General features: G+C 34.5%; 1 protein-coding gene across 23 annotated transcripts in view; it reads right to left on the reverse strand.

The window, feature by feature from the left end:
- Positions 1-12,718, reverse strand: part of PPFIA2 (PTPRF interacting protein alpha 2) — a 499,610-nt gene that overhangs the window by 332,398 nt on the left and 154,494 nt on the right. For 3 of the 23 annotated variants that reach the window (XM_031016698.3, XM_031016697.3, XM_055358847.2), the window contains exon 1: positions 6,370-6,830. The exons of 19 other annotated variants lie outside the window; for them this stretch is intronic. In XM_031016698.3, the coding sequence (XP_030872558.2) occupies positions 6,370-6,450 (81 nt within the window). In that variant the 5' untranslated portion in view covers positions 6,451-6,830. Of the gene's footprint in view, positions 1-6,369; positions 6,831-12,718 lie in introns of those variants that run through there. One more of the 23 variants, XM_055358851.2, reaches the window with a different exon arrangement.

Genomic DNA, 12,718 nt, shown 5'->3' on the forward strand with positions numbered 1-12,718 from the left:
GGACTTGGTGCCCTACGTCCCAGCTACACCAGCTGTGATTAAAAGGGGCCAAAGTTCAGCTCAGGTTGTTGCTTCAGAGGGTGGAAGCCTGAAGCCTTGGCAGCTTCCACATGCTGTTGAGCCTGTGGGTGCACAGAAGTCAAGAATTGAGGTTTGGGACCTTCTGCCTAGATTTCACAGGATGTATGGAAATGCCTGGATGCTCAGGCAGAAGTTTTCTGCAGGGGTGGGGTCCTCATGGAGAACCTCTGCTACGGCAGTGCAGAAAAAAATGTGGGGTCAGTCTCTACTGGGGAACCACCATTGCTTGCCTCCAGACCCCAGAATAGTAGATCCACTGACACCTTGCACTGTACACCTGGAAAAGCCACAGGCACTCAACACTGGCCCATAAAAACAGCCAGGAAGGAGGCTGTACCTGTAAAGCCATAGGGGCGGAATTGCCCACAACCATGGGAACACACCTCTTGCATCAGCATGAATGGATGTGAGACATGAAGTCAAAGGAGATCATTTTGGAGCTTTAAGATTTGACTGCCCTGCTGGATTTCAGACTTGCATGGGGCCTGTAGTCCTTTTGTTTTGGCCAATTTCTCCTGTTTGGAATGGCTGTGTTAACCCAATGCCTGTGCCCCCATGGTATTTAGGAAGTATGCAACTTGCTTTTGATTTTACAGGCTCATAGGCAGAAGAAACTTGCCTTGTCTCAGGTAAGACTTTGGACTGTGGACTTTTGAGTTAATGCTGAAATGAGTTAAGATTTTGGGGGACTGTTGGGAAGGCATGATTGGTTTTAAAATGTGAGAACAAGACATTTGGGATGGGTCTGGGGTGGAAAAATATGGTTTGATTCTGTCCCCATCCAAATCTCACCTTTAATTGTAACTCCCACACTTCCTACATGTTGTGGAAGGAACCCAGTGGGGTGTGGTTGAATTATGGTGGTGGGTCTTTCCTTTATTATTCTCATGATAGTGAATGAGTCTCATGAGATCTGACGGTTTTAAAAAGAAGAGCACAAGCTCTCTCTTTGCCTACTGCCATCCACTTAAGACATGAATTGCTCCTCTTTGCCTTCCACCATGATTGTAAGGCCTCCTCAGTCACAGGGAACTGTAAGTCTACTAAACCTCTTTTTCTTCACAGTCTTGGGTATATCTTTATCAGCAGCATGAAAACGAACTAATACACAGGGTATCACTCTGTCACCCAGGTTGGAATTCACTGGTGCGATCTTGGCTCACTGCAACCTCTGCATCCCAGGCTCAAGCGATCCTCCGACCTCAGTCTCCCAAGTAGCTTTGACCACAGGTGTGTACCACCATGCCCAGCTAATTTTTTTGTATTTTTGATAGAGACGGGGTTTCTCTGTGTTGCCTAAGCTGGTCTTGAACTCCTGAGCTCAGGAGTTCCACTTGCCTCGGCCTTGCAAAGTGCTGAGAACACAGGCATGAGCCACCATGCCCAGCTAAGTATCTTTTTGAATAAAATTTCTTCATGCAATTGAGATTTTCAGTTTACATATCAGTCTCCTATTTCAGGTGCTAATCCTATCTGCCAAGTATGAGACTATATACAATAAAAATTTAAAGTTCTCTTGGTAAAATAAGAAAAACGCCAATTAATAAAAATGGCAAAGAGGTATTAAAAATCCTCAAAAAGGCTTTGGCTAGCTACCATAGAAATATTAAAAAACAATAAAATTAAAAATTTTCCTTGGTCACTCATGTATCTGTTGCATATTTTTAATAATCTTACTTTGTGTGGTACACAAGCAAATTTACATTTATACATCTTTAGATACTATCCCTATTAATAAATAGTTACGTCTCACTAACTGCCTATATAGTTAAAAAATAATAATTAGTTGCTTACTGTGTTAAATTTTAATAGGTAAATCATTTATTTTTGAAATATATTTTCCACCTTACACACATATTATTGGTCTCCATGTATGAGGAATACAGCTTAATAAAATGGTCTTGGGGATTATAACAAAGCATAAAATTTGTTTTGGTAGCAGTATGAACAAATAAAGAGGATTTTTTACAAAAGGCATTTAATACAGTGTGCAGGAATGGGTGAAGGCTTCACAGAGGAGGTAGCATGTGAGATAAGTCTTTAAGAAAAATTTTCCAGTGGGCACTTTGAGTGAAGAGGCAAAGACAATCACACAGAAAAGCATGCAAACAACTTTTTAGGAAAGAAAGTAGAGTGTGTCCCATATCAGGAAGGTCTTTTTTATGCCAAGCTGGGAAGATAATTTCTATCATTTAAGGCAGTGATCCCAACTGGTGGTACCTGTCCACGGCCTGTTAGGAACTAGGCTGCAGAACAGAAGGTGAGCAGTGGGCAAGTGAGCAAAGCTTCATCTGTATTTACAGCTGCTCCCCATTACTCACATGACCGCCTGAGCTCTGCCTCCTGTCAGATCAGTGGTGGCATTAGATGCTCATAGGAGTGTGAACCTTATCGTGAACTGTGCTTGTGAGGGATCTATGTTGCACCTGCCTTACAGAAATCTCATGCCTGATGATCTAAGATGGAACATCTTAGATCCCTTCCCTGAAACCATCCCTTCCCATCCCCCTCTCAAGTTCATGGAAAAATTGTCTTCCAGAAAACCAGTGTCTGGTGCCAGAATGGTTGGAGAAGAGAAGTATTTTAAGCACGGAAGCAGGAGGTTACTATGTTTCCAAACCTATAGTAAAGTTTCTTTCTCTTGCTTTCAGTAGGTATGAAGAGTTAGCCACTTCTATACATAGTTCTGACAGATAATGTTATTAATGCTAGGATTCAATGGCTAAACAAATAAATAAATATATCTTAAACAGAAATAATTCTTCTATGGGCCCAGGAGATAAAATGCCTTCTATCAGAAATTATTCCTTTGGTTTGAAGAAATGGGTTGCGAACTTCGTTTTGTTTTGTATGTGATAGTAACACACTGTTGTTATTTATGAAAGTTTTCACAGAGAACTCATGAATAAAAAATGTAAATGTAGAATAGAGAAACTTTGTGAGCCTCAAAAGAATGTTTCTTAGCCTGGTGGGGTGGCTCACTCCTGTAATCCTAGCACTTTGGGAGGCCAATGTTGGAGGATTGCTTGAGCCCAGGAGTTCAAGACCCTGGAAAATATAGTGAGACTTCCATCTATACAGAACATTAAAAAAGTAACTGGGTGTGGTGGTGTGTGCCTATAGTCCCAGCTACTTGTGGGGCTAAGGTGGGAGGATCGCTTGAGCCTGGGAGGCTGAGGCTACAGTGAGCTTTTACCGGGCCACTGCACTCCAGCCTGGGCAACAGAGCAAGATGCTGTCTAAAAATAAAAATAAAATAAAATAAAAATCTTTTCCCTGCTGTTGCTAGCAACTACTGACAAACTCCCATGAAAGTTTAGGACTGTGCAGATATGGTTTGAAAACAGCTGAGTGAAGCTATTTAATTTCTAGGAAACGAGGGGAGCCATGGTGGTGGCCAGGATATCTGGGAGGAGGAACACATTAAGTTATGATTAACCACTCAGTAGGGTTAGTAGAGCAAATAGATGGTGTTATTTACAAAGATAAAGCTATGAAAGAACAAATGTAGAATCATGTTGAGACATCATTTTTATGGACATAAAGGTAACAAAATTCACTGTGTTTATATATATATAAATATATATATTTATATATATATACTTTAAACAAACATATATATATGTTTGTTTTAAAGTAGGTTTTCCATTTGTATATATTTGAGTCCTACAAATTGACACTTCTAATGCATAAGAATACTGCAAATATTATTTTCCTCTAGTAGCTCTTAATTTTAACTTTTGTCAATTTAAGGGCATTTTAGAAACTACACTCTAGAACTTCACTTTTGATGAGAAGTCATTCATTAGACATACAGTGCAAATTGAGTGCTGGCATCATCCAGGGTCCAGGCACCTCTGAGTAGAAAACCGCAGGCACAAGTATATTCACAGTAATATAAAACTGATGATTCACACATAAGGGAATTAGCTTAAATTGAGTGTTACATATTCTATTAAAAAAGGCATATGTGTTTGAACAGAAGTATGAATGTGTTTTTCTAAATTAAAGATGCAATGAAGAGCAAGGTCTTGTACTAAGAATATCCTTCAACTTCTTATTTGTTGCCTTTTCACCTTTGAACTGCTTAGGTCAAATACATTCTAAATCCTACTCTTAAAATGTGATAGCATGCCGTGTCAGAAAAAAATGACAGGATAGTTTGGATGTTTAATGAGAATATGGAGCTAAAACACAGTATTATTCATGCTAAGCTCTCTTAAATATATTTGCATATGTTAACTCCTGTGCTAGAATTATTTTAAGGAAGTAAGCATTAAAATCCCAACTCCTTGATGCAGAATCATTTTAGAAGTACATTTGCACCATTTCATAATGACAACCATTTTTGAAAATTTAATCATTTTCTCAAGATACAGTTTTTGACAAATGGTCTGTTACTTTACAGCATCTTATTTGTTTTTATAGCATTTCAACCAAAGAAAATATGCTGCCTCAATATGGGTTAATGTATATAGGTAAGAAAATCATTTAATTCTTTATAATCAATATATAATTCTAATAATCATTCAGTATAATTGTAATAATCATTTAATTCTTTCTTTTGGAAAAAAAAAGCCAAGAGTTGACTATTATATACCTTAATCTTTGTGCTTTAAAAACCTTCTTTCTCTCTTTCTTCCACCAAAGGCAAAAACAAATGACAATAGCAACAAAAAGATAAACATCAAAACTTAAACACATATTGTCTGTTATAGATCTCAGGATCAAATATTTTAGGAAATTAAAAATGTAGAAGAACAGAGTTTATGTTTGGTAAAATTTATATCTTATCTTAATTCCTACGGTTTTTACAAGAATATGTTATTATCGACAAAAAGGGGGTAGTTAAAAATTGTTGCAGTGTGTTTTCAAAGAAAGTCACCTGCCAAGAAAGGTGTCAGTAAGATCTTTACTGAAAGAATTGTAAAAAGCCTCTGTCATGACCGAGCATATGGAATGAACTGACCCTTAAACTTTAAGAGACTGAAGTAGAATACCTAATGTCAAATGCTACCCAAAGAGCCAGCTGCAGGATATTGTAAGAGGTGTTCATATCTCAGTGTACAGAGGAGAAAAAAAGTAATAATTCTGTACAGCAGCCCCAGGGCACTTGCATTTTGAATCACTGCCACAATAAGCAGATCACCAGTAGGAAGAGAATATATTTCGTAAAACCACAGACTATCAGTAGACATCAGTGCAAAACAGAAGAGGCAACAGAATTAAAAATAGAAGTATAGAAAGAGGAGAGAGAAAGAGTAATTATATCTACTGCCTACAGTTTGCAAAGGCAAGAGACTTATAATTCAGATGTGCATTTATTTAGAGATCCCTTCAAAAAATTCTGACCACCTTTATTATATTAATTCTCTAGGCCGTTATACTTATTTTTTCCAAGTATGGTATAATTATACAGCCAGAATAATTAAATGTCAGGCTGTTTATGTTTCCATAATGTAAAATATACAGGGAAAAGAATATCAAGTTTCTTTTTCATGTAACGATGATATGACTGAATTACAAAGTAAACCTTAGGAATGAAAGGCACAATTTGAAGATAAAAAGAAGATAGAATCTGATCTAGTTTAGACTTAGCCATTTTCTAGACTGATGGCTGATTTATTAACAGGCAATTGAAATACATTTAGTAGGTAACAGCTTTGTAACTCACATTTATATTATAAATCATTTTGACTTTTCGATAACACAGAAAATCTTCCATCTTAATGAGTTTCTATTCTATTTCAAATTGGAAAGCATACTAAACTTGGTTCTCAAACCTCCTGTATTGTTTATTGTCCTTATGTTATACACATAAGAAAATTAAATAATGGGAATTATGTTAAACTGTGTATATGAAATGCAAAATATTTTTCTAAGCCAAGAGGACTTAGTTTGCAAAGTTCATAAAATGTGTTTTAACCTTACTCTTTCTGCGACACACAAGGAAAGTAACTCTACAATGTTTACCATATTATAACCACAAATAACAATATCAGGAGACACAACACATCTCATAAACCTTCAAGGATGACACTGTAGCAGATTTAAAAATTCCTGTGGAAAACTGTGTTCACTATTTTTTTTTTAATTCACAGAGACTCCTAATGCCATCCTATACCCACAGTTTAAAGTAGATTAAACTGACATGCACATTATTCATTCCATACATTTTCTTCAATACTTCCAAGCTTTTTAAGTCTTTCTTCCTTTATATAGCACTTTGTTAAAAGTTTGACAATACATTAACTTACTAAGTAGTGAAGCCATTTAAAGCACACTTACTTGAAAAGTGTAAAACCGGGTCCCATTAGGAGGATGCACTTTAGGGGAGCCAGAAACGGTGTTCATATCCGAGAAAATCATTTCTGATCACTGAGACAATATAATCCACAAGGAGCTACAGATGCAGAGCAGAGAGCTTAGCGTACAGATAAATCCGTGCATGCATTGAGGGAGACTAGAGGGTAAAATGAAATCTGCCCCATCCTTCTTACATACACAGTGATAGCATTTTGAATCGTTCTTCTACATTTGAAATCTTAGCTGAAAGATCATCAGCCACCGACCTTTTGTGAAGCTAGTTCTCTAGAACATACAATGTTTTTTAAAAAATTAAAAACACAGAAGGAAAAAAGCAAGAACCAACGATAAATGGAGCTTGTGCAGAATCTGGCAGTGCTGTGGACCTGCCCATCTGTTCTCAGTGATAATCACCTCCCTCCACCACAGTCTAGCAGAGTGATTATGCTAAATATCCTGGTTAACCAATAACATACAGTTTCACTTCAGGGAAGCATGCACAGTGTATTCAGAGGACCTCTTCTGACTAACCTGAAGCATGTTTCATATACTGTTTAAAGCTCTATTTAGTAACAAATTGCTGTTTTATCACTCTTATTCCTGTATCTTTCTAAATCTTTTAGTCACTCCCAGACTTTTCAACAAGATGTGATTTTTTTTTTTTTTACAAAGCCTTTTTTTTTTAAAGGGAGTTATTTTATAATTTATAGATCAAAGTATATTACAGATGTTACAGCTGGCCTGGATATTAAGAGGCAATTGCATACAATTCAGTAAGACTGTATATACTAGGAGTACTATCAAATAAAATGTACCAAATATTTTCCACTTTTCTGAACTGCTATAGAATGTCATGAATACGAATGAAATTATTATTATCTCATTTCCCCATCTTAGCTAAAAAATCATTATGTTTGACAATCAGTGCTTCAAAAAGTACCACATATTTGTTTTAAATAATCACAACCTTATTTCATATACATATATACACACAAGAATTAATAAAAATATTTAATACACATGAAGATTTTCAACTCAAAAATCCAAAAATATTGAATGCAAACATGTAGGTTTTGTTGCAAAATATGTTCTTTTTGTATATCTTTAACAAATTCTTCAATTTGTATAAAAGATCATATTCAGATGACTTGACAACTTTTAGAGGTAAAAATAAATGTTCCATTTACACATCGTTCAAATGTGGAGACTTCAGTAGGATAGGAAACAGAATAAGCCAAAAGTGGTGTCTTTGTGAATGTATCTAAGATGACATAGTCATACATAATAAAAACCACCTACTTTAAACCTGAAGGCTGTAAAGGATGATGATTTACACATACAACCTAAATTATTATTCATTAGTATTTCTGATTCTCCAATTATGCATGAAGTTTACAACATCAATGGAAAGGATGCAGAAAAGTGATCCTCAGTTCTTTAGATGGGACTCCTACATTCTGATAAATTAAGTGTGTAGGTAATTATTTAACTAGCAAACTGCTAAATAAACCAGAAAATTATTTTAATAAAATCTTAATTTGGGAATAATTTCTGATTTATAGAAAATCTGCAAAGAAAGTACAGAGAATTCCTGTATACCCTTCATTCAGTTTTTCTAACTGTTATCTTACATTAACTATGGGACACTTGTCAAAACTAAGAAACTGATGTTAGTGTATTATTATTAACTAAACTCAATACTTTACTTGGATTTTACTAGTATTGACATTAATGTGCTCTTTGTATTTTAGGTTCAAATTCAGGATACCATATTTACTTAGTTGTCTTGTCTCTCCAGTTTCTTTTGGTGTGTGACAGCTTTTCTTTCTTTCTCATGACCTTGATGGTCTGGAGAGGAACTGGCCAAATGTACCATAGGATATCCCCTAATCCCATGAAATCATACATGTTTGCCTGTTTTCATCCTGATTACACTGGGCTATGAATGGATAAGCATACCGCAAAGGTGAAGTGTCCTCAATCACATCATATTAGTGGTACATGACATCCAGATAACATTATTAATGATGTCAACCTTTGTCATTTGACAAACAAAGTTTTTGCCTGGTTTCTCTACTATAAAGTTACTATTTTCCCTTTCCCATACTCTATTATTTGGAAAGTAGTATACCCTCAACAAGGTTGGTAAGAAATGGCGGAAATTAAGCTTGGCCCCTTGGAAGACAGAGTATCTACATACATTAAATAGATTTCTTCTGTAATGGCTGGCCTCTTTTCCTTCAATTATTTACTTTTTCAGTTATTTACTTACAACAGTATAGACTCATGTATATTTACTTTACACTCTGGTTTGAAATTTAATATTACATAATTTAATGTGTTTTTCATATTGTCCCAGCTTTAATCATTGGTAGCTCCTTTATTTCAGGTTGTCTCCTGTGTCCCTTGACATGCTCCCATCCTTTTGTTTTTAGAGCACTCAATGATTATTTTTTTAAAATGGTTTTCTCTTGCATAAATCACTTATGATTTCCTGAAACTATTTATTTCCTTAACTATAACTCTAATTATTATTGTGAGTAAACTTGAAAATTTATGTTTTATTTTCCAGTAATTTTTAAGCAGCTATATTATTCAATTTTTTCAAATTAATATTTTTCCCTTCTGATATCTTAGTCCACATGGGATTTATTCAAACGATAATCAAAATTTTTAAATGACTATATAGATTTACTAGCTGTGGAAATAAGTTATATATGTGAAATATTCTAGATACGTGTTAGGATCTTACTTCCTCTTATGGTTAGCGAGGCCATGTAACTCATGTTCCCCACAGAGTTGTGAGTAGAAATAATCCTTCAAACAGAAACCTCAAGGTTTAAGAGCAAAGTTTTAAGAAAAAAAAATGTTTGTCAAATAGATTTTTACCATGCAAATATAAATTCCATGTACTTTTATGTTTACCTGTAAACTGGGTCTAACACAATTGAGATCAGAAAATTCACCAGATCCCTTGTTATTGTAGAGGAACTCATAAATCAAATGTTTTTGGTAAAATATCACATATTCTTAATATAATCTCATGTATTTGCTGCATTTGCATCAGCCAGAAAACTATTTTATTTTAGCTGGGAATTACGAATCTTTCCAGCCAATAAGAATACACTTTCTTTTTCATATTTCTTTAGTGGGGGAGGAGATGAAAATAGTATAGATTAATGTTAAAAGAGGCAGGAGGGAGAAATAGTACTACTAATATATAATTATTTTAAGTACAATGCTTTATTCTAAATGTTACTGAAATTGCCAAAGTATACAATTTTTCCAGAACATTTTTTCCTATGATTATTTTGATAATAATGTTATCTCGTAATTCTGAATGTCTATTTGGAAACAACTCAATTTTCTCTTCTGCCTGGTAGCAATAGGGAAGGTGTTGTCCAGGTCTAAAAATTGCCAAGATGTAGAATTATTCATTGTCCATTGTGGTTGAGGCCAAAGCTTATATATCAAGGTACGGTCCCATCATTCTCATTCTGAAAGCCATGAGAGTTGGAATTGCTGGAAGATGGAGAAGTTTCTGTCTCACTAAAAAACACATCCCTTTAACTCATGTTAACTGCCTAAAGGAAATAATAAGTATTAAATTTAGTCAGGGACATTTGACACATTTTTTTTCTGTAGGGAAGCCCCATTCAGTCAGGCCCAAGAAGTCCTAATGGGCAGGAACTGAACAGTCTTGGAGCAGGCTCAGAGCTGTGCTAAGTTCCATGCCCAACATCTCATCTAGTACTGTACTTTCCAAACCTGGCTGGTTTGTACCCTTAGGTACATACAGTTTGAAAAACTATGAAGCCTCTCTTTGTCAAAATTTAAATATTTTAAGAGATTTAAATTACAGTACCTCATAGGTATTGACAGATGATACTCATTTAAATGAATCAAATGGAATAAAGATGATCTAGCAATTTAATGCCCATCTTCTATTAAAAAACTCAAGAGCTCTTAAAAATTGAAATTTTATACCATCCCTTTTATTCCTTCAACTTTTTTCCTTCTCTCCTGCACATAATTTTATTTTACTATATTGTACTATCTTTCTATATTGTGTGCCTTAAAGTATTTTATCAGTAATATTATATTTTGTTGCTGCAAAATTATATAATATGCACTTAAAATATTTTTCTTTTTAAATTTTAAATGACTATATGGTTGTAAGTGTTAAAACTTGCCTCTTGAAATGAGTAGCATTCACAAATATTATTACCATACAATGTACCAGAAGAGAATAAATATATTAAAATGCTGATAAACATAGAAAATACAATATTATGTCTGGATAACACAAAAAATGTATGTTTGTATGATACAACTGGAGTTTTATCTTTTTTAAACTAGCTTATGTTTCAGTTCAAACATCCTATTAGAATTAGACAGAGTCCTAATTTTCAGTTTTGTAGATTTATTGTTGAGAAACTCTGTTCCCAGAAGTAAGTAGATGGAAAAGAAAAAAGGTTGTGTTGTTATGGTTTTTATCAGGAATATTACTCAAATTTTCTGATTTCTTCTGCATATATACTAGAATAAAGATATATTTTATAATAATCATTAAATAACTTGATTAAATCAACCTCCGATTTTGTTGAAAGCTAACAACCAGAAAACATCTGGCTTTCAAAAAGGATTTCTTATGTAGCTATTAAAGTCATTCACTTTCCTAACACCTAAATCTATAATTTGAGTGGTTTCTTATTTTGGTCCTTGAAGTTTTGAGACCCTGGGGTAATGCGACACAGTTAAGATTCATGAGAAACATACACTCTGAAAGAGAAGATTGATTTAAATGCAGACAGAACTCCTTAATTGCTGCACTGTTCTCAGAATAACAAATTTTAGAAAAGGGTACATATAGAAGAAGAGAATGAATCCCCTGCAAATATCTATGTCCTTGTATTTCTCGGACAGTCTTCATACCTTAATTTTAAATAATTATCAAACATCTATCCCTGCAATCAAATACGTTTCAGGTGGTTGATAAATGTTGACTCAATGAATGTGCTGCTTACACAATATGGCTAAGTAATTGCTTTAAACATCATTTCTAATCAATATAATCAAAAATTAAAAATCAGCTTTGTCATAGTCTTATTAGAAATTCAAAACTTCAGCATATGCTCAGAATGTAAAGGAAAAAATTCAGTGACCACGCTGAGTTCATTGTTCCTTAATAAGCCTCAATCTCCTCACTTATGAAATGGGGATAATATTGCCTCACTCAAAGTCTTCTGTAACATTTAAATAAAATTAAGGTAGTAAGACCCTAATTTGTCTCCATTCTCTGCAATGTCTTGCATTAATTGCAATGTCTCATTAACTGCATATAGTAGATAATTTATAGTGTAACTGGCACATATTTGAGGGGAAAAGAAGAACGATCACTCATTATTTCAGACAATAGACATGAAGACTGTTCTTGGTAAACCAGAACTTGGTCTTTTTTTTAGAGAGAGAGAGGGAGGGTCTTGCTCTTGTCACCCAGGCTGGAGTGCAGTGATGTGAGCACAGCTCATTGCAGCATTGAACTCCTGGGCTCAAGTGATCCACAGTGTCCCTAGTAGCTGGGACTACAGGAGTGTGCCACCACACTTGGCTGTTTATTTTATTTTATTTTTTATAAAGACAGGGTCTTGCTATGTTGCCTAGGCTGGTCTCAAACTCCTGGCCTCAAGAGATCCTACTGCGTCAGCCTCCCAAATTGTTGGTCATGAGCCACCGCACCCGCCTGTTCTTCACCTTTATTTACATGAAATATACAAAGAATACATTCTCAAAAGCAACCATATTCTCCAAATTGCTAGTGCTATTTGATGTAATGGGTTTCAGGAAGTTCCAAATTTCACAAGAATAAAATAATAAGTAAATACAGTGTTTATAAACTATGTTCAGTTACTCAATTAAAAAACTAATTCTTTCCTCATAAGTTTGTGTTTAAGATTTTATTAAATTTTTTTTAAATGAATTGGTAATTAAAGAGAAAGGTGTCACCATAAAAGTTCTGGAAATGGGGACTTGCTCAAACCATTCTCTGGAATAATTACTTAGAAAAATGAAAATATGTCAATTCAAACATGTAATTTATATATATGTAGTTTTATTCATTCATTTTAAAATTATAGTTTTTGATATTTATATTTAGCAAAATTGATTTTAAATGTGTTTTGTTAAATAACACATTTTTAAAAATAAAACAGTACAGTTATCCCTAGAGAGCTATGGATATTAATTGCATATAGTAGATAATTTATAGTGTAACTGGCACATATTTGAGGGGAAAAGAAGAACGATCAATCATTATTTCAGACAATAGACA

The sequence above is a fragment of the Gorilla gorilla genome, chromosome 10 (genome assembly GCF_029281585.2).
Source record: "Gorilla gorilla gorilla isolate KB3781 chromosome 10, NHGRI_mGorGor1-v2.1_pri, whole genome shotgun sequence".
In the NCBI taxonomy this organism is placed as follows: domain Eukaryota; kingdom Metazoa; phylum Chordata; class Mammalia; order Primates; family Hominidae; genus Gorilla; species Gorilla gorilla.